At 48.8% G+C, this 19,195-nt stretch overlaps 2 protein-coding genes and 1 pseudogene across 2 annotated transcripts; 1 reads left to right on the top strand and 2 right to left on the bottom strand.

The window, feature by feature from the left end:
* The first annotated feature begins 6,200 nt into the window (after window positions 1-6,200).
* On the top strand, window positions 6,201-8,099 carry LOC136468824 (phenylalanine ammonia-lyase-like). Its single transcript, XM_066467247.1, has 2 exons — window positions 6,201-6,598; window positions 6,740-8,099. Exons 1-2 carry the CDS (start codon window positions 6,201-6,203, stop codon window positions 8,097-8,099), a joined length of 1,758 nt encoding a protein of 585 aa, XP_066323344.1.
* Window positions 8,100-9,401: 1,302 nt separating this feature from the next.
* On the bottom strand, window positions 9,402-13,546 carry LOC136476133 (G-type lectin S-receptor-like serine/threonine-protein kinase SD2-5; annotated as a pseudogene).
* Window positions 13,547-15,496: 1,950 nt separating this feature from the next.
* LOC136476130 (U-box domain-containing protein 4-like) lies at window positions 15,497-18,128 on the bottom strand. Its single transcript, XM_066473850.1, has one exon. The coding sequence runs from the start codon at window positions 17,987-17,989 to the stop codon at window positions 15,797-15,799; it is 2,193 nt and encodes a 730-aa protein (XP_066329947.1). The 5' UTR covers window positions 17,990-18,128; the 3' UTR covers window positions 15,497-15,796.
* Window positions 18,129-19,195: the final 1,067 nt, after the last annotated feature.

Genomic DNA, 19,195 nt, shown 5'->3' with positions numbered 1-19,195 from the left:
AACACCAATCGGAGAACCAAGATTTTCAACTCAAACTCCTATAGGGACAGAGGCCTCACTACAATGCCTCAAACGAGGGGAATGACGCCAAAGGCGTCACCATTCCCGCCCAAAGCCACAGCCTAGGCAGGGCTTTCGCCCGAGAACCCAAAGCACCCTAGACCCAAATTGTGGCAGAACCGCCCGAAATAACACACTTACGGAGGCGCTTGTCTTCCACCAGGACACTAAGCACCCCCGAAAGCAAGTACAACGGGCGGATTTCCGTCGGGCACACCCCTAAGGGAGAGCCCGAAAGATCCATATTTTTCTCAAGGATCCAATAATTAGAACGGGTTACAATACTTAATCTATTTCATACATCCAGGGTTTTTAGAAATTCATTATTACATATCCAAATTCAGAGTGCGGAATATTAAACAGTAGGAACGATAATAAACATCTATCGATAATGAACAAGGATTCGTCTGATCCCACCTGAAGAATCCTTCACACAACGGTACTCCTCAAGCATTACCTGCAACAGGGGTAAATAAACCCTGAGTACACAATGTACTCGCAAGACTTATCCGACTAGTAGAAATAATTTCCCGACTCTAAGGAATATGATAAGCTTGATGGTTTGTTGGTTTCCTTTTTGTAGAAAGCAATACTAATAGTGAGTCCTTATTTATGTTATTATTAGCAGCCATGATTAATTTATTATCTAGCCATTCTATGTAAGCACATGTTCTACTTTTAAGCAAGAGTTGAGTAATCAGTTCCATTTCATCACCTTCCATCTTTCAGTTCTTACTACGGTGCTAGACCGTAGACAAGCCGTACCAAATTGTCCGATGATTCGCGAATTAATGCCCCCAGCTGGGTACCCCGAAAACACACACCCCGCTTGTACCTCAGGTACAAGCAGGACCAACCCATCACCCTTATGTCACAGAGTCCAGGTCCCCGTCTAAACTTAGACTCCAAGCCCCCGCTTCTAAGTCCTGGACTTAGTGCGGTGCAAGGACCTCCACCATCCCCGCCTCTAATCAGTCGGTCTAGAAAGAGCCGAAACCCACGACAAGAGAGCAACGAGTCTTCCCTACACCCATACCCAAGTATATGCTCGGAATAATAAATATATGACTTGCCTAGAGACTTATGTAACTGCCGGTCCTTAACCGACACAGGTAGGGAAAAAGTGTAACCAAGCTATGCCATGTTGGCCGCAGGAACACAACCTCTTACACCCACCAATACTCAAATCATATCCCTGCCCAGTCACCATTTTTCCTTTCCACCATTTTATCATTAGTGATCATAATTATCACCTATTATGAGTAACGGTAGGTTACTCACGCTACCGCTACCCTGAGCATAGTAGCTACTCGACCTATACTAGTATGACTCATAGGTAAGTATATCTATGCATACAGTTTTCATAAAATGCTTGTAACGTAAATGCACATCATATATATATTCAGTAATCATTCAAAAATAGGGGTTATGCACCGGGGCTTGCCTTGGGCAGATGGTGGGTCAACAAAGTCAGCACCGAACGGCTCTGGGGCTCCCTCCTGTATGAGAATCTCCTCCTCGTACTCCTCAATGACCTCCTCGTAGTCCTCTTCGTCCGTAGGCACAAACTCTACCAACTCGTGATCTACATGCATGAAATGATGATGCAACACTTAGTAACACGGCAACAGCAACTCTAAAAATAAAATACCTCTATCAAGCTACTAAGCTAGTTCTACCGACTAAGGTGCTAAGTTACCTACTATTACCACTAACAAGTATGAAGCATGACATATATTATCTTATCAACTAAAGGTATTCTTACTCTTAATACCGATTTACTCTATATATGATAAAACAAGGGTACTAGCTACTCTATTTATCAACCTACTCTAGGGCTACAAAAATTACAGTGAGTACATAATATTCTAATGAACCTACTGTAAAAAATTTATGGCTAAAGCTATCATCAATTTGCTACAAAAATTTCTACAAATATTAAGCTAAATAATACTAAACTTTCTAAATTGAATTTATGAACCTATCATTATCATAACTAACTGTAAACTAACTACACTAACAGATAGATATCATTTTTGTGAACCTAACAAATCTTGTTTCACTATTTTTGGACATCTATACAATTTACTATAAATTTTCAAAGTTTAGCTCCAAACTAATTTGAATAAACATTTATGACCTTACTGAAAAATGGAAAACCTCAATCTACCATGCAGCCCAAAATGCGGGCGCGGCCCAGTTCGGCGCGACGCGCGCACACACGGGACGCACGATAATGGCCCGCGACGGGGAGGACCCGCGTGCGCCGGTCATCTTGCGAAAACGCCCTCAGCCTACCCGGTAATCATGTGAGCACTAAGAGCACTATTCCGCCAGTCTGCTATCTTACAACTACGCCCATCCCCCCTTTCCATCTTTACCACGACCATACCCTTGGGCCCTCGTGCGCGCACCGGCGCGGCGACGCTGGCACCGGGCGGTTACGCCGACCAGACCAGTCCTTCCTCGCCCTATCTACGGAGCCGATACCTGCCTAGGCATGAACACGAAGCACTGAGCGAAGGAATCACGAGCTAGGATGTCGTAGTAAGGCCGGACCATGGTGGCGGAGCTCCTGCACTAAAAACGGTGATGTTCCGATGAGTTACAACAGCGTCGGGGTAAATAGGGTAGCTAGTGAGCTCTAGGCACTCACCACGGAACCAATCGAGGCGGTGGTTCGATCGGAGGCGGCCCTGAGTCAAGTTGGCCACATGCGCACGGACTGGTGCGGTGGTGCACGACGGTGGCAAGGCTGCGCCAGGTGAGGCTAGAGGGTGGTAGCGACTTGGCAAGGGTGCACAGGGTGATGAGCAGGTGAAGGCGAAGTTGGTGGTGCAACGAATTGAACACGAGCAGGACTAGATTGGGGGCTTACCGTCGACGTGTGCCGAGATGGACTTATTGACCCGGTGGGAAGGAAGCTCCAAATTGGAGCATGGCACGGCAAGGCTCACTACCTAGGGTCAGATGGTTGTCTGACTACATGACAGAGCCGTAGACGGGGTTAATTGGACCGAGGTGCCTCCATTGACCCGAATTGAGAGGAGCGGGTCCGGCGACCACGGCGATAGAGGAACATGGAAGACAGGCGTGGCTTGGCTCGTCGCTGCCGTGGCGTGACACGGCTGTCAATCGGTGCACAATCGCGCACGGGCTACAGGGTGATGGGAAAACGGCCAACGCGCTCAGGACAGTGGGCCGCACGGCCATAAACCGCAAATCGACGATGGCAGCTCGGCCCTGCACGCCACAGTGGATGGCGCCGGTCTGAGAAGGCAGCAGCGTAGCATCGTCGAGCGCCAATGTGACGGCAAGGCAAGCGGGTCAAGCCCATGTGCGGCAAGGCGATGTGCGGGCATGGACAAGTGTGGCCACGCGCACGATACTGCATAGGCGAGCGCGAGGCAGCAGAGCGGCAGGCGGACGCGACGGCGGTGGCAGAGCACATGTGGTGACTTTGTACAAGCAGCTGCGCTAGCAACAGCGCGGTGACACGACGCATAGGGTCAGCGACATGGCGACGCGGTGGTAGTGGACTAGCCAGGGCAGTGGGCCCACGCAACGGCAGTGGTGGCCGAGCGGCCAAGTCGCCGGGCGCGGCGTGCGCGTACGTGTGTGGGTGAGCGCGTGCATGAGCGCGGCAGTGGTGGTGCGAAGCCCATGTGGCAGCGCGCACAGGTGCACGCGTGGCGAGCGGCGACGCCGACCAAGTCACGGTGACCGCGGCCAGATGCTGCTACCGTTCGGAACGTGTCTTGCACGCTTTTTAAAGCGTCCCAAAAATCCATCTCATTGCTTCAATCAGCCAAACCAACTATTTAACACTCGAGATGGTGTGTCAAGCTACTAAAACAAGCCCTAAGACCATGCCACTACCGAACCCGATTCTCCTATAAAAATTCCCAAACTTAGCCTCATCGCACATGTTTCTAACTTAAGAAATTTGGTTGTCTCGCTCGGATTTGAGTCAACTTCGATTTCTAAGCTACCAACCATGCTAGCTAGCGAATCCCATTCTCGACCGCAAGTATTTCATCGTCACCTACGAAGTTCGTACTACAAACTTTATTAAAGTTTCGTCTATGTGTTCTATAGCATTTTCGTTCAGTAAAAATTCGTTTAGAACTATAAGCGATATAATGCGACATGAAATATAACATTCGCTTCGCGTTTCCGATGAACGTTTCGATTCACAGGAATTGATTTACACACTATTATTCATACACTATCACATAAAAATGATGCACATGCAGTGTTTTAGCAAAAAATTGTACAGTGTAACACCGAGGGTGTTACACAAATCCTGCCACGACGAGGAACCTCGTAGCTGTGCTGAACCGTAGTAAACCGCCACCCAGCAGGAGATTGTTGAGGCACTGGATGGCCTATTGCCGCCCCGCAAGGGCCGCCTCCATCCTGCAAGACACCGACCACCACACGAAGCCACCACTTGCTCCTGCACCAAGCCAAGGTAGCCGCTAGCACTGCTTGCAATATATACATAACAAAATGTATGAAACTATACATATATTTCAAAAGCTTGTACATGCATGGAACTATACACATAAGCTAACAAAAGCTTGTAGTACTGCATGTCCTTGGGATTACATTCAATTCTACTCTTCTTCACGGTTGGGATTCAATTGTCCATCATCGTAGAGCTCTCCATTGCGATCTAATACCTGGTTATTCAAAATCCTGCAAATGACTCTTCAATTGCTTTGATTTGTTAATTTCGTATGACCTTTTGCTTCCTCCATTCACACTTTGAATGAAAGAAAAAAAAAAGCATGCATTTATACACAAACTTGATATGCAAAGGTAGGCATTGTTTATAGAGTGGAATTTACTAGTGGTTCTTGAACTTTGTCCAACGTTCCTATTCGAGAGCTACATTGTGCATAGAGCATACTTTAGTACACAACTACAATTGGTACCAAAATCCAAAAATCCTACTAGATCGAAATCCTAAAAATCCTTTGTTTACTCAAGCACCACACTAGATGATACAAAAAAATCAACCTAAACAACTAAATTTCCTAAAACGCGCAAGCAATTGGGGCATCGAGGCACCCACCATGAGTATTGCTAACTCACTTTCCATCAAACCCCCATGGCCATGCTTCGCTATCACACTGATTCTAGCCGATTTTGGCTTCGCCATCTCCAGCTGTGCACCTTAGCGACGTCGCTCAACTCTGACAAGACCCCCCATGCACTGTCCCCTTCCACCTAGCCCTCGCTCCTCACCAACTCGCTTGCTCTGGGACAATACATGTGTGTGAAATGGTAACAGGCAAACCTAAAAGTAATGTTTTGGAAGTATATAGACCTAAATAAGAATGTGGGGGTAAATTAATAACCGCAAAATGAATTTCACTCTTGCCTATAGTTTATATGTTGGCTTCAGAAAAGAACATTATAGTTATGTATCTCGATTCTACAATACATTTTTAGTGAAGCCCCCTAAATTCAAACGCTCTAAATTTAGAAAATAATCCCTCTGTCCTAAAAAAGAGAGGTAATTTTAGGTTTTGGATTAGCCAAACTTTTCTAGCTGAACCAAGTTTATAGAAAAAATATCAATATTTATATCTCTAATTAGATTTATTATGCAAATATATTCCATAATGAGTATAATGGTACTCATTTGGTATTAAAATATTAATATCTTTTTGTATCAATTTGATTAAACTTAAAATCGTTTGATTTCTCAAAAGTGAGAATTGTAATTTTTTTTTAGAGATAAATGCACTGTAGGTCCATTAACTTTTTGTGCAGTGTCATTCAGGTCCATTAACTCTGAAAGTGTAGATTTGGGTACATGAAAAGTTGTGCCATTTAGGTCCAAATCTGGCCGTTTAGGGATTAGATCCTACGTGGAACGCATGACAGCACCATAGGCCATGTGAGCAGCACGTGAGGGCCCTTTGCCATTCGTTTTTTTGCCGATAGCCCCCTATGATTTCCATTCCCTCACTCTTCACCCCTTCCTCTCCCTTCCCTTCGAAGACACCGTCTTCAGACGACGCTGGGGCGCTCATGTGTCCTCCAGACGCCCACCACAACTACCAAGCCTCCTCCAGACACAGTCAAAACTTGCTACCTCATCCGTGCTAGTTCGTTGCCGTCTCGATATGGAGTGCGAGAACGGACACGTCGCCGCCGCCAGGGGCAATGGTGTCTGCCTGGCCACGCCGCGGGCGGCCGACGCCCTCAACTGGGTGAAGGCGGCCGAGGACCTGACCGGGAGCCACCTGGAAGCCGTGAAGCTGATGGTGGAGGAGTACAGGAGGCCGCTGGTGAAGATCGAGGGCGCCAGCCTGACCGTCGCCCAGGTTGCCGCCGTGGCCGCCGTCGGCGAGGCCAGGGTGGAGCTCGACGAGTCCACGCGCGGCCACGTCAAGGCCAGCAGCGATTGGGTCATGAATAGCATGATGAACGGCACCGACAGCTATGGCGTCACCACCGGCTTCGGCGCCACCTCCCACCGGAGAACCAAGGAGGGCGGCGCTCTCCAGAGGGAGCTCATCCGGTAAGCAATCAGACAAGGATTTTTTTAGTTTTTATTTACACTCCCTCCCAACGGTAAATTGTTTGCTGTAATGTAATCATTAATAAGACAGGCTTGCTTACCTGTGTCGCACGTTTTTGTATGTTTTGTTACTATATACAGATTCCTTAATGCCGGAGCGTTCGGGACCAGCGACAACGGCCACGTGCTGCCGGTGGCGGCCACGCGCGCCGCGATGCTCGTCCGCATCAACACCCTGCTGCAGGGCTACTCCGGGATCCGCTTCGAGATCCTGGATACGATCGTCGCGCTGCTCAACGCCAACGTGACGCCGTGCCTGCCGCTTTGGGGCACCATCACCGCATCGGGTGACCTGGTCCCGCTCTCCAACATCGCGGGACTCGTCACCGGCCGGCCCAACTCCACGGCGGTGGCGCCCGACGGCAGGAAGGTGGACGCCGCGGAGGCGTTCAAGATCGCCGGCATCCAGCACGGCTTCTTCGAGCTGCAGCCCAAGGAAGGGCTCGCCATGGTGAACGGCACGGCCGTCGGCTCTGGGCTCGCGTCGATGGTGCTGTTCGAGGCGAACGTCCTCGCCGAGGTCATGTCTGCCGTGTTCTGCGAGGTGATGAACGGCAAGCCCGAGTACACCGACCACCTGACCCACAAGCTGAAGCACCACCCGGGGCAGATCGAGTCCGCGGCCATCATGGAGCACATCCTGGATGGCAGCTCCTACATGATGCTCGCCAAGAAGCTCGGCGAGTTGGACCCGCTGATGAAGCCGAAGCAGGACAGGTACGAGCTCCGCACGTCGCCGCAGTGGCTGGGCCCTCAGATCGAGGTCATCTGCGCCGCCACCAAGTCCATCGAGCGCGAGATCAACTCCGTCAACGACAACCCGCTCATCGACGTCTCCCGTGGCAAGGCACTCCACGGCGGCAACTTCCAGGGCACGCCCATCGGCGTGTCCATGGACAACACCAGGCTTACCATCGCGGCGATCGGCAAGCTCATGTTCGCGCAGTTCTCGGAGCTGGTGAACGACTTCTACAACAACGGCCTGCCGTCCAACCTGTCCGGAGGGCGCAACCCGAGCCTGGACTACGGCTTCAAGGGCGCCGAGATCGCCATCGCGTCCTACTGCTCTGAGCTCCAATTCCTGGCCAACCCTGTGACCAACCACGTCCAGAGCGCGGAGCAGCACAATCAAGATGTCAACTCCCTCGGCCTCATCTCGTCCAGGAAGACCGCCGAGGCCGTCGACGTACTGAAGCTCGTGTCGTCGACGTTCCTGATCACGTTGTGCCAGGTCGTGGACCTGCGCCACCTGGAGCAGAACCTGAAGAGCGCCGTGAAGAGCCGCGGGATGACGGTGGCCAAGAAGACCCTGAGCACCGGCGCCACGGGGGGCCTCCACAGCGCTCGTTTCTGCGAGAAGGACTTTCTCACGGCGATCGACCCAGCGCCCCGGCGTCGTCTGAAGACGATGTCTTCGAAGGGAAGGGAGAGGAAGGGGTGAAGAGTGAGGGAATGGAAAGCATAGGGGGCTATCGGCAAAAAAACGAATAGCAAAGGGTCCTCACGTGCTGCTCACATGACCTATGGTGCTGTCATGCATTGCCGCGTAGGATCTAATCCCTAAACGGACAGATTTGGACCTAAATGGCACAACTTAAAAGTTCATGTACCCAAACCTGCACTTTCAGAGTTACTGGACCTAAATGACACAGCACAAAAAGTTGATGGACCTGCCGTGCATTTATCTCTTTTTTTTTAATTGGACGGGAGAGTAAAGTATGCCGTAAGAAAGCTCACTAGTGTCGTCTTGGATTTTAGGACCCCCATTATTGATGTTGCCATGTTGGGTCAGGAGTATCAGTGGCAAGTCGCTACAGCTGTGTGCGCCGACGCTTTGGTCACAAGCCACAATCAAACCACGCTGCGCCGCGCGGCAGCCCCACCCAGCGGGCGGCTCTCGGCGGGGGGCGGCGGCGCTCTTGCATAGTTGCATGGCTTGGCACTAGCACTTCTGGTCTTCTGGCATGAGGCGGTCAGATGGATCGCCCCATCTCTCCACCGGCGGTGGCAGGCAAGTCTGCGAGCTGTTCGACGATACGCGCAGCCAGGAACTATTGGGCCTTCTTCTCTGGCCACGGCGTGGTACACTCCGCACACGCGTCCTCCCGGTTTCCCATCACATTGTTTCGGAGCCATGCCGTGGCTGTGGCTTCTTCTTGGTGGTAGTTGGAAGAGTGCGCCTGTATAAGCCTTAGTTGCTTATGCTTTGCTAGGTACATGTTATCTGAAAACAATGGGGTGATCATATGTTCAGTGCCACAGAATGCACAAACATTAGTCGAATATGCGATCTTAAGACCAAATGGTATGCTTCTACATAACCAGCCAGAGTTCTGTATGCCTGCTTGTTTAGCTGCTATAGAATGCTACCTGCTATAACTCTAGTCAATAATGCTCCAAAACACAATTTCGAAAGTGTGCTCACTTCGTTATGATATTATTGAGGTTTCACACTTGGCATCCATGCAGCAGGCAGTTCTTTTAGTCTCATTTGCCAAAACGCTCCAAGCGTATAGGGTTCCTTAATTAAGCGACCAAATAGATTGTGACCTAAAGAAAAAAAAAATGTTACTGCTCATCTTTCCATGCTTTTCGAAGATTATTGATCAATAAACTTCATATTTCATCCATTCATACATTAACAAATAACAAAGTAAAAAAACAAATTTACAAGGACACTACACACGATAGTTGCAACTAAATTGCAAAGGAACCCTTTCTCCCCTACTTTTGCTAAAACATATTATCTTGCAGACACTGGCACAGGGGACAAAGGGGATGAAGCATCAAAAATAATATCATCTCTGCCAGTTGCATCGTGACCTGCAGTACTTTCTGTGTCCATAGCACCTTCCAAGACCTTGACAACTTGTGACATGGCTGGTCGTTTACTGCAGTCACGCTGCAAACACCAGACAGCTAGCTTGATTACTTCTGCCATTTCTGACCCATGTAACTGGAGATCTTCATCCTGATTGTCTACTATATCCAGAACTTGCCCAACCTTCATTTTCTCTTGCAGTATATTAATTAGATTAGGGCTACCCTCAGGCTGATTGTTTTCCAGGTTTTTCCTTCCACTCACTATTTCCAGCACAACTACGCCAAAGCTGTAAATATCAGCCTTCTCAGTGATTGTTCATGACAACCATTCCGGTGCTAGGTAACCCCTTGTTCCTCTGATTTTGGTCATCACATGGCTTTGATCCCTATCGATAAGCTTTGCTAAACCAAAGTCAGAGATCTTTGCGTTGAATTTGTCATCAAGGAGGATATTTCCCTGCTTAATATCAAGATGAGCAATCTTCTGGCGGCATTCTTCATGAAGTTAGGCCAAACCCTTTGCAATGTCTAGGATAATCTTGTATCGAGTTGCCCAACTGAGTGAACCAGTTTGGTTCTTTCTGAAGATCCACTTATCCAGAGACCCATTGCTCATATGCTCATAAACAAGGAGCCTGTGGAATTTGTCTGAGCAGTTTCCTATCAATCTGACAAGATTAATATGATGGATGCTACCAATGGTAATGACTTCAGCCATGAATTCTTCCTTCCCGTGTCCAATGTCGCGCAAGCATTTGACAGCAATTTTGACATTTCCAAGTTTTCCCTCATACACTGGCCCAAATCCTCCCTGCCCCAGCTTTTTGCTGAAGTTATTGGTTGCTTCTCTCAGCTGTTTGTACGAAAACCGTGTAGGCATTCCAGCCACTCCTTTAAATGGATCATCCTCTTCCATCCTCTTCACTATTATTCTTCTGATCATGAGAATGAGGCCCTGTTTGGTTGGGCTTTTGGCTTTGGCTTTTGGCCCCAAAAGCCAAAAGCCCAACCAAAGGGGCTGCTTTTGGAGGGTGCTTTTTCAGAAGCAGCTGCTTTTCCGTAGTTCATTTTTGAAAGCTGGGTTGACCCTGCTTTTGGCTTTTGGCTTTCTGCTTTTCGAAATTGGTGGAATAAAAAGCTCTTCCATAGTTGTTTCAAGAGAGATAAAGATAAAATGTATATTTTATACTTGTTTAACCAAACAGCTTTCAGCTTTTCTACAGCTCACAGCCCACAGCAGCTTTTCCACAGCTCACAGCCCACAGCAGCTTTTTCCCACAGCCACAGCTCAACCAAACAGGGCCTGAGTAGGCAGATGACTACAACCAGAACAGGGACACCGACATGGTAAGTAGTTGCATTTGTTCTCTTACTTGATGGTGGTGGTAACATCTGCACCTTGACATATGCAGATAAATTGTAACCAACCACTTCTGGCTGATAATTCATGAGTGAGAAGATCTTTGGCATCAGATAGCAGGAGCCCTTAGAAACATTTTGATGCTGGAAAAATACTGCCTTGCACGAACAGGTCTTCAAGCATGCCTCCTTGCAGCTTTCTTCATCGGTAGTCCAATTGTTTGCAAAATTGAAGTACGTGACATTTGGGAGTGCCATAAGCTTATGATATTGGATCAGGTCACAGGACAGAGGAGTTTCTAATGAGCAGCCAAGGTTAGGTTGCCGGTCATCCAACTGACGGAAAAGGTCAATATCATTATTTCCACCTGGGCAACTGCATTGCCCTTGTGAACAGATTCCATATGCTCCACAGACTCTAGGGTATGCACATTCATCAGGATACACATGCAAAACATCAGCAAGAGCTTTCCATGAAACGCTATCCCATGCAGAAACTCTCAGGTGCCCATCATCCTTAAGACTCATAAATTGCACTGAAGATGGCAAAGGCAGAGAGATATCGAATAACTTGATATCTGTGCTGTTGAATCTAAGAAATGCTGAGAAGCTCCCTTGTAAGAAGGAAATGTAAGCCGTGCTATTCTTCACTTGATCAGAGGATATGTTCCTCTTTGATTGAGCTATTGCATCAGTTATATTAAAGCTTTTCCGGTAATAAAACTGTGGAGGATCTTCATCGATGAAAGCATAGAGGCCATTGTCGAGCAGAGTGAGGTAGAACTGACCTTGAGTACTATTTGTCTCAGAGAAAGTGGAACTAAGTCTCTTCCCTTGCCACAATGACTGCCCAATGAGGAGAGTGTCAGTTGGATGCGCAAACGATTCCCACACCGTCTTGCCCATCATGTTGAAGAGTATCAGATTCCCAGTCTCAGCAAGGTTCATGCCAGCAACCGAGCTGCCTGATGTAGTCGTGGACCAGACCAGTGAACTATCGAAGTCTCTCAGAACGAGATTTCCATCCTTGTTGAACTGCACTGATGCATTCTCCTTCACTGGTCGGTACCTGTTGGCTGTCCAGATGATCCTTGGCGTGGCCGAGGCATTGGAGGCAGGGTCGTTTGGATCTCCGATGGACATAAAGAAGACTGCAAAGAAGAAGACCTTGCAGGGCGCAGTGCAGATGAAGCCACAGCCGAAGGATGGACCAAACCCGGCAGGCTTCTGCCTGACAAGAATGACTCTGATCGTGGAACCGTCCTCATAGGTGTATTGTGTGTTGTGTGTTGTGTGCGTGTGTACGAACAGATGCTACAGCTGTACCCAGATGAGAGGCAATAAAAAAAATGTGTATTGTAAGGGATAGTAGCTTCATTGTTGGTCCATATAGCAGGAAGGTTGGCGATGGGGCTAGGGTAATCAATGGACCAAGCTTGGGAGAAAGGAATGGACAACATGAAAAGGAGTAGCAAGCTTTCAACCCTAGGCATGGCTGATCTGTGAGTTCTTGGACTGGACATGGAAATGTCTGCAGATCATGTGATCTTTTGGTCTGGACAATGGAAAGTTCGAGAGGTGGCCTCGGAGATAGATGAGGGGAGGAGAGAGATGCAGTTTAGAGCTTGTCCTGGAGGGAAATTTTTGCAAAGACAAGTGTCCATGTATCAGATTAAACAATTAGACAAGGGGAGGAGTGGAGACTTAGTGGTATCCAAGTTCTAAAAAGCAAACATAAAGTACACTGGAAACAAAATTCCGATGGATGTTGGCATCAGCATTCTGATGCCATAGTTCATGGCCAACACCCTTAAGTCCTTGTTTTGAATCCAGTTGCTGAAGTTTTGGTTCTCAATCGTGAAATAAACTTGCTATCAGGGAACCGAAGTGTCCTTTTAGATGAGCGTATGCTATGCAACCGAGGCATATCATTGTAGGATGCAGGTCCAGGAATCAAGCGAGCTTGGATTAGATAGTTTGGACTTATCCCGGTTATCGGAGGTTGTCATGCACAGCACTACCTCTCTATGAATATGAACTAAAGAAGTCATATAGAGCACTCATGCAAGTCCAACTTCCTCACTGACATAAATGGTTTGATCAACTGTGGACCCATGGTTTGTGTTGACATATTTTATGATCTAGTTTTTTTTTTGGGTGACAAACTTGGTGAAGCATATTTGATTACTTGTGATGGCAAAAGGAAGTCTTAACGAGCTTTGGTCTGAAAGTTTATATTGCTGGTGTCATGACTAGCATCATGTGTTCAGTTTCCATGAGAACTTGAAGTGAAAAAAGAAACAACCTTCTCAGCTAAAATCTTTGTTCTTGCAGTTGCCTCTGAAAATGTGAATGTTTATGAAAATCGCGCCATCAAGGAGGTTGTGGTGGATACACGAAGACCAAGACAGGAACACACCACGTCTTCTGGTATGGATGTAAGCGTAAAGATGTATGGTCAAATACTCTTCGACAAAACACCAGATTTTCAATGTGAAATGCATGTTTGGTTTCTGCCTTGATTCCCAGTATACTCTTTAAACATGCATCTTGCTAAAAAAATATCGCCCAGGTCCAGGAGCTAAAATCTGCTCCACGATAACCATGGACACATCTTTATTTCGGTTTCCCAGAGCTCTCAGCTTCAGCTTCAGTCACTGCTCAGGGAGATTCGAAGATGATGAAAGGTAGTCCTGGGGCCCACTTGTTAGTTGGTATGGCGCTTGGCCTTGCTACGTAACGCGTATGGAGGAGAGTGGAGGGGCTGACTCTGGCGCTGGCGGCGGCGAGGCGCCGTGGCGGCGCTAGGGGAAACGAGGGGTAGAGAGAGATAGGGTTAGGGCGCCGGGCGCCCAAGGGTGTCAAGATGACACAATCCAGGCTATCCCATTAATTTGCAAAGTGTGACTCTTATACCATCAGACTCAACCACCTGATGCTCTAATTAAGGAAACTCCAAATCGAATCAAATCTAATCCAACGTCTCAGCCACTTTGCTCCTTGGTCCGGCACTTATACGTCTTGCCGACCATAACAGACCTGAATCCACAGCAACCACAAAATCATCAATCTTGGAGCAACTCTCTAATTTTCCTGATACGTATCCTGCAGTTCCATGATCAGGCTGCTCCAGCGCATCCACATCAGCTTCAGAACCAATCAACTGGAAACCTCCGTCACATGTCGACATGATCCAGGTGTGGACAAGTCTGGCAAAGTTCTAGACCTTGCCTCTGCCTGGTTGTGGTTGATCTCTGACGCATCGCTAAATCATGTGGTGTGAAACTCGTCAGAGCTGCGGCGTAGAGAATGGACGACGGCCTTTTTCTCAGTTTATTTATTATTACAGGCAGAAAGTTTGCAGAGGGCACACGGTTTCGTTTAGAAACAAAGTTGCCGGGAAGACCAGGACGAACGGCGAGGTGGTGTTACCAGAACGACAAAACGTGGGACAGTGTGCAAAGGTCTGTAGGAGTCTTATGGGGCAAATGTAGGTCAAACAAGAGAATTGCTCAACACTTTTTCATGGACAAAGAAAAGAGTGGCTAATGATTCATACATCCTTGAATTCCGGAAAGGTTTTTAAAAATAGAATTATGGAAAGGTGCTCTGAAACTTTTAAATGGCTCCTAAAGGTTGGCATGCATCCAAAATGTTTTCATGAATTTTAAGTTTTCTTTTAAGAAAAAAAGGGGAATCTTTTGTTGAGACCTGAATCAAGTACTCAAGGGCGTGACAGATGGTTCAGCCTAACTAGGGTGTTTCTCCAGAACAAGTCTCCAGTATCATGATGATATCCGGTTGTTGCAACATGCATTCAGACAAAGTATCCAAAATGGGTGTAGGCAAATCTCCAACTGGGAACACAATATTCCACACGGTTTCTCATGACGAACACTCACAGCTCACAGCTGCAGAATGGAAGACTGTAGGCCATGTAAACTAAGCAGCCTTGAAACCAATCATGATGTGTGAACGCCAAGGGTTGCCATTAGATCAGATGGCCGCCTTATTCTGCTTACCTGCAGCAATTCTTGCTGGAGGCGCCTCGTTTTTGTAGGTCCCGGCAAGCACTCTTCATTGAAACTTTTATGTGAAACCCCAGATCCACATCATTACGAATTGTAACCTTTGTTCTACTGATACTCAGCTCCTCCAAAGAATCTTTTGTTTTTAAGCTGAGGTCCTTTTCTTAGTGCAGCATAGATTGGCTTGCACATGTACAATCTTCCTGGGGATTCAGATTCTGGTCAGAGCTCAATTTTTTGCAAAAAGGTTGTCTTCAGACGAAAAATATCTTCAAGAATCAAAGCGCTCTGCCTTTTTCGGGATGTTCTTCAGATTGGCATCTATTCCCTCTCCTATGCAACAAGCGGCACCGGTTCTCTTTGGTCGATCAAAAGCAAGACATGCATATGTTGAAGATGCATTTGTGATAATTCATCCTCTGTTCTATTACAAGTTCATTGGTGAAATGATATATCATCTCTTTCCAATGTTGCCTCAAAAGTAAACTACTCCCTCAGTCCCAATTTGCAAATTTTTTGGCTTTTCTAGGTACATAGCTTATGCACGTACCTAAATATAAGTGATGTGTAGAGACACAGTAAAAACTATATATCGAGAAAGCCAAAACGACTTACGATTTGGAATGGAGCGAGTACTAAATTATGAGAACGATTTACAGCAAGTTGCATACATATTCGGTGTTTTTGAAACTGAACAAAAAATAAATAATTTCCAAGCTTGCCAAGGAAACATCAAGCTGGAATTCTGCCTGTAAACCTATATCTGCACAGTTATTCACAATCACATACACCCAAGCACATCTGATATATTTGATTCTTTGGATTAAATTTGTATACCTTCATTTGAGGATGCAATGAAAGAATTTCAGGGACAAAACTCACCAAATGTGACAATTATGTGGGCTCTGGAATGGATTTTTTTTTCCACCTAGGGCACAGGCACTGAAATTGACACAGGGTTTGACAACTCCCCGCTGCCAAAGCTTGCAGCGCGCCTCAATGTGCTGTTCCCTACCAATGAATGATCAACCACTGTCAATGTACTTCCTAGTGCCAATGCCGATGGCATTTGGCTTCTCTGGCACATCTTGACAATCAAGCTTGCCTTCTTCTTGGTACGCTTTGTTCCTGTGAGCGTGATGTTCTGTATTACTGTGTTCAACCCAGGTATCCTTGCCACGCGCTGTACCAATGTTGATCCACCTCTTCGGCATATCTCATATAAAGCTGACACTGCATTCTCCTTGCCCTTTGGAGTTCCACGCCTCATTAACCCAACAAGGCTAGTGATCACCGTTTCAGAGCTCCCAACAAGATGCACGATGGTAGCCTGCTTCATCAGCAGAGCCAGAGCACCAGCAGCTTCCTCCGACACGGTGTCATTCCTCAGTGACTCAATCAAAGCTACAACTGCAGAAGACTCAAGCATCCGACCTGAGCTTTCTGGATGTGTTGAGAGGTTGAACAATGCCATCACTGCGTCTTTCTTTCCCCTTGGCGTCCCTTTGGTCAGCATAGAGGCAAGCTCCTCCACAGCCCCTGGCTCATTCATGATCTTTTTCTTGTAGTCATGGACCACAGATAAACTGAAGAGCGTAGCTGCAGCATTCTCCTTGGCCTCTGTCGTCCAACCATTCTTCAACACACTGACAATAAGATGCAGGCAATCCTCTTGTTCCATAATCCTTGTCTTGTTCGGCTCATAGATCGATAGATTGAGCAGTGCAGTCACTGCATTCTCCTGCGCCATCCAATCCGACGACAGCAGCAACCTGCATAGCAATGGTATCGCACCCAACTCGGCAATGAACGCCCGGTTTTGCTTCCCAGTCTTAGCCAGCAACCGGATTTCCCTAGCAGCAACCGGCTTTGCGTTATCGGATCCCTCCATCAGTGTCTTGACCAAAATCCTGGCTGTGGCTTTGTTCGCCTCAATTGCTGCCTTGCTGCTGCACGATGCAGCAACACATTCAATCATCCCCTCGTTGCTCTCCGGCGAATCAAACTGAAAGCCATGCACCCCGCACCACTGTGAAATCAAGCTGCGGAGCGCCTGGTTTGGCACAAGCCGGTTGTCAGAGAGGGCCTGGCCGGAGTTGGGGCAGGTGGAATGCCCCTCCTCGATCCACTGTATGATCGACGGCCGGTCATATGTCTGTCCGGTGGAGACCACCACGGGATCGCGCATCAAATCCAAAGAAATCGGGCAGGAGAACTCCTTGGGCACCGAGAAGGAGCTGTCGTCGCTGCAGCTCCAGGAGAGCAGCCCCTGCCTGTTCCCCGCCGACAGCCAAACACGCAACGCCTTTGTGTTGCTGGGGTCGAAAAGGGAGAAGAGGCAGTAGCGGAGCAAGGCGACGACGCCGCCGATGAGGGGGAGGTCGGCGTCCTCCTCTTGGCTCAGGATTTGCTCCTCCAGGTACTCGATTTCAGAGCGGCATGAAGGGGCGTCGGAGATGCCGATTTGGAGGAGGAGGGATCGGAGAGTGGAGGGGTCCGGCGGCTGGCCGAGCTCGAAGTCGCGCAGGGCGGCGAGGAGGCGGTCTCCGAGAGCGGCCTCCGCGGGGTCGTGGTAGTGGGCCGGCGCCCGCCGCCGGCAGCGCGCGCGGAGGAGGTCGAGGTACTGGGCGGCGTCCCACGAGAGGCGGAGCGAGGCGGCGGGGAGGACGTCGAGGACGACGGCGAGCTCGGCGTCGAGGTCCCGGAACGAGGCGGCGAGCTGGGGCGCCCGTAGCAGCGCCCACGCGCGGCCGGCGGAGGCGACATAGGAGACGAGCAGGTCGGCGCGGAAGAGCACGACGTAGAGCTCGCGGAAGCAGAGGTTGGCGGCGTCGGAGAAGGCGTCCTCCCCCTCGTCGGCGAGGAGGAGCAGGAGCGAGTCGAGGAGCGCGGAGAGCAGCGCGAGCCTCCGCATGAGCGCGTCGAGGTTCCGTCGCTGCGACGGCGGGGGCGGGGTCCCCAGCAGGTCCGCCGCGAGCGATGCCAGCGCGCGGAGCAGCGGCGCGCCGGACAGCCCCGTGGGCGCGAAGAACGAGCCGGCCAGAGGCGACCTCCTCCGCTGGCGCGGTTGCGGGCGGCGGAGCAGGAACTCGACCGGCGACGAGGCCGGCGCGGCGGCCATGGCGAAGAGGACCGGACCGGAGGAGCGCAGAGGGCCCCGCTCCTCGGTGGCTGGGAGGAGCGAAATCCCTACCCCCCCCGTTCCTTTGACCGACCCCTCCCCCGCCTGAGGAGACGAGGCGGATAGGCGATCGATTGGGTGGGGGCTCGTTAGGTTAGGTGGGAGACGGGCGGCGACGGCGCGGAAATGGTCGCGCTCGCGCAGGCGTACCCACTGCCCGCGTCGCGTTGCGCGCTGGCGCCTGCTGGGACTGGGACCAGGACCGGCGCCACTTGGGAAGAAACGGCGGCCGGCCGGGAAAGAGGCGGAGGAGGCGAGGAGGAGGAGGAAGAGGAAGCGGAAGCGGAAGCGGAGGCGGGGGAGGGAGGGAGGGGAGGAGGACGCCCGACCACGGCTTTCGTCTTCTAGAGAGGTGAGCGGTGGGGCCCATGGCGCCAGCTGCTGACATGTCAACCTTCCTCTCGCTTCGGTTTTCGAGCATGTTCGGTGGACGGTTGGGCGGATAAACACGGCTGATTTACTGTAAAAGGAAAATAGCTGGTTGTGTCGGAAAAAAAAAGCGAACAGGTTGTTCATTGGGATCCACGGTTTTTTGTGTGTTTTTTAATTTTTCTTCGGTTTTCCCTCCTTCCCTTCTTTATTATTGCTATTTTTTTTCCAATATTTTCTATTTATTTATATCATGATTTTTTTTCTGACCTGCTTTTTACTTTCTTCTATATATAAATTACCTTTTATTCATTCAGTTTTTTAATTTTCAAACTGCCCTCACACCCTATGTATATTGTATATGATCCGGATTTTTAACTTACTATACTTGTAGCAACAATGATGGGCAGTCTAATTGCAATACATCTTGGTTCTGTGTGCAACACATGGATATATTTATATTTAGGCTATGTTCGTTTGTCTTTTAATCCGTATTTTTAGCTTATTTTTTTAATTAGAACAGTATTTTTCTCTCACAACAAATCAGTCAGAACAGTGTTTTGGCTTCTTTTTCAGCTAAACGAACTGGGCCTTTTTTATCATGATACGGAGTAGATTAAAATATCAAGATGAAAAATTATCTAGAATCCTGATAAGTGATAAGTGTATTGTGTCTTTTATTTGCGGATGGGAATTGTTTCTATAGAACTCAGCGATAATGTTTGCCATCACACGGGATTTGTGACGATAGCATTTTCTTTACTACGCTCTTTCTTT

The sequence above is a fragment of the Miscanthus floridulus genome, chromosome 8, assembly GCF_019320115.1.
Source record: "Miscanthus floridulus cultivar M001 chromosome 8, ASM1932011v1, whole genome shotgun sequence".
Lineage (NCBI taxonomy): Eukaryota > Viridiplantae > Streptophyta > Magnoliopsida > Poales > Poaceae > Miscanthus > Miscanthus floridulus.
The sequence above is the reverse complement of the archived record's forward strand: the minus strand, read 5'-3'. Positions and strand labels throughout refer to the sequence as shown.

Excerpts from the sequence above, each read along its gene's own strand:
- LOC136476130 (XM_066473850.1), bottom strand. The coding sequence starts at position 17,989 with ATGGCCGCCGCGCCGGCCTCGTCGCCGGTCGAGTTCCTGCTCCGCCGC.
- LOC136468824 (XM_066467247.1), top strand. The coding sequence starts at position 6,201 with ATGGAGTGCGAGAACGGACACGTCGCCGCCGCCAGGGGCAATGGTGTC. Across the intron at positions 6,599-6,739 it reads CTCCAGAGGGAGCTCATCCG|ATTCCTTAATGCCGGAGCGT; the intron begins GTAAGCAATCAG and ends TACTATATACAG.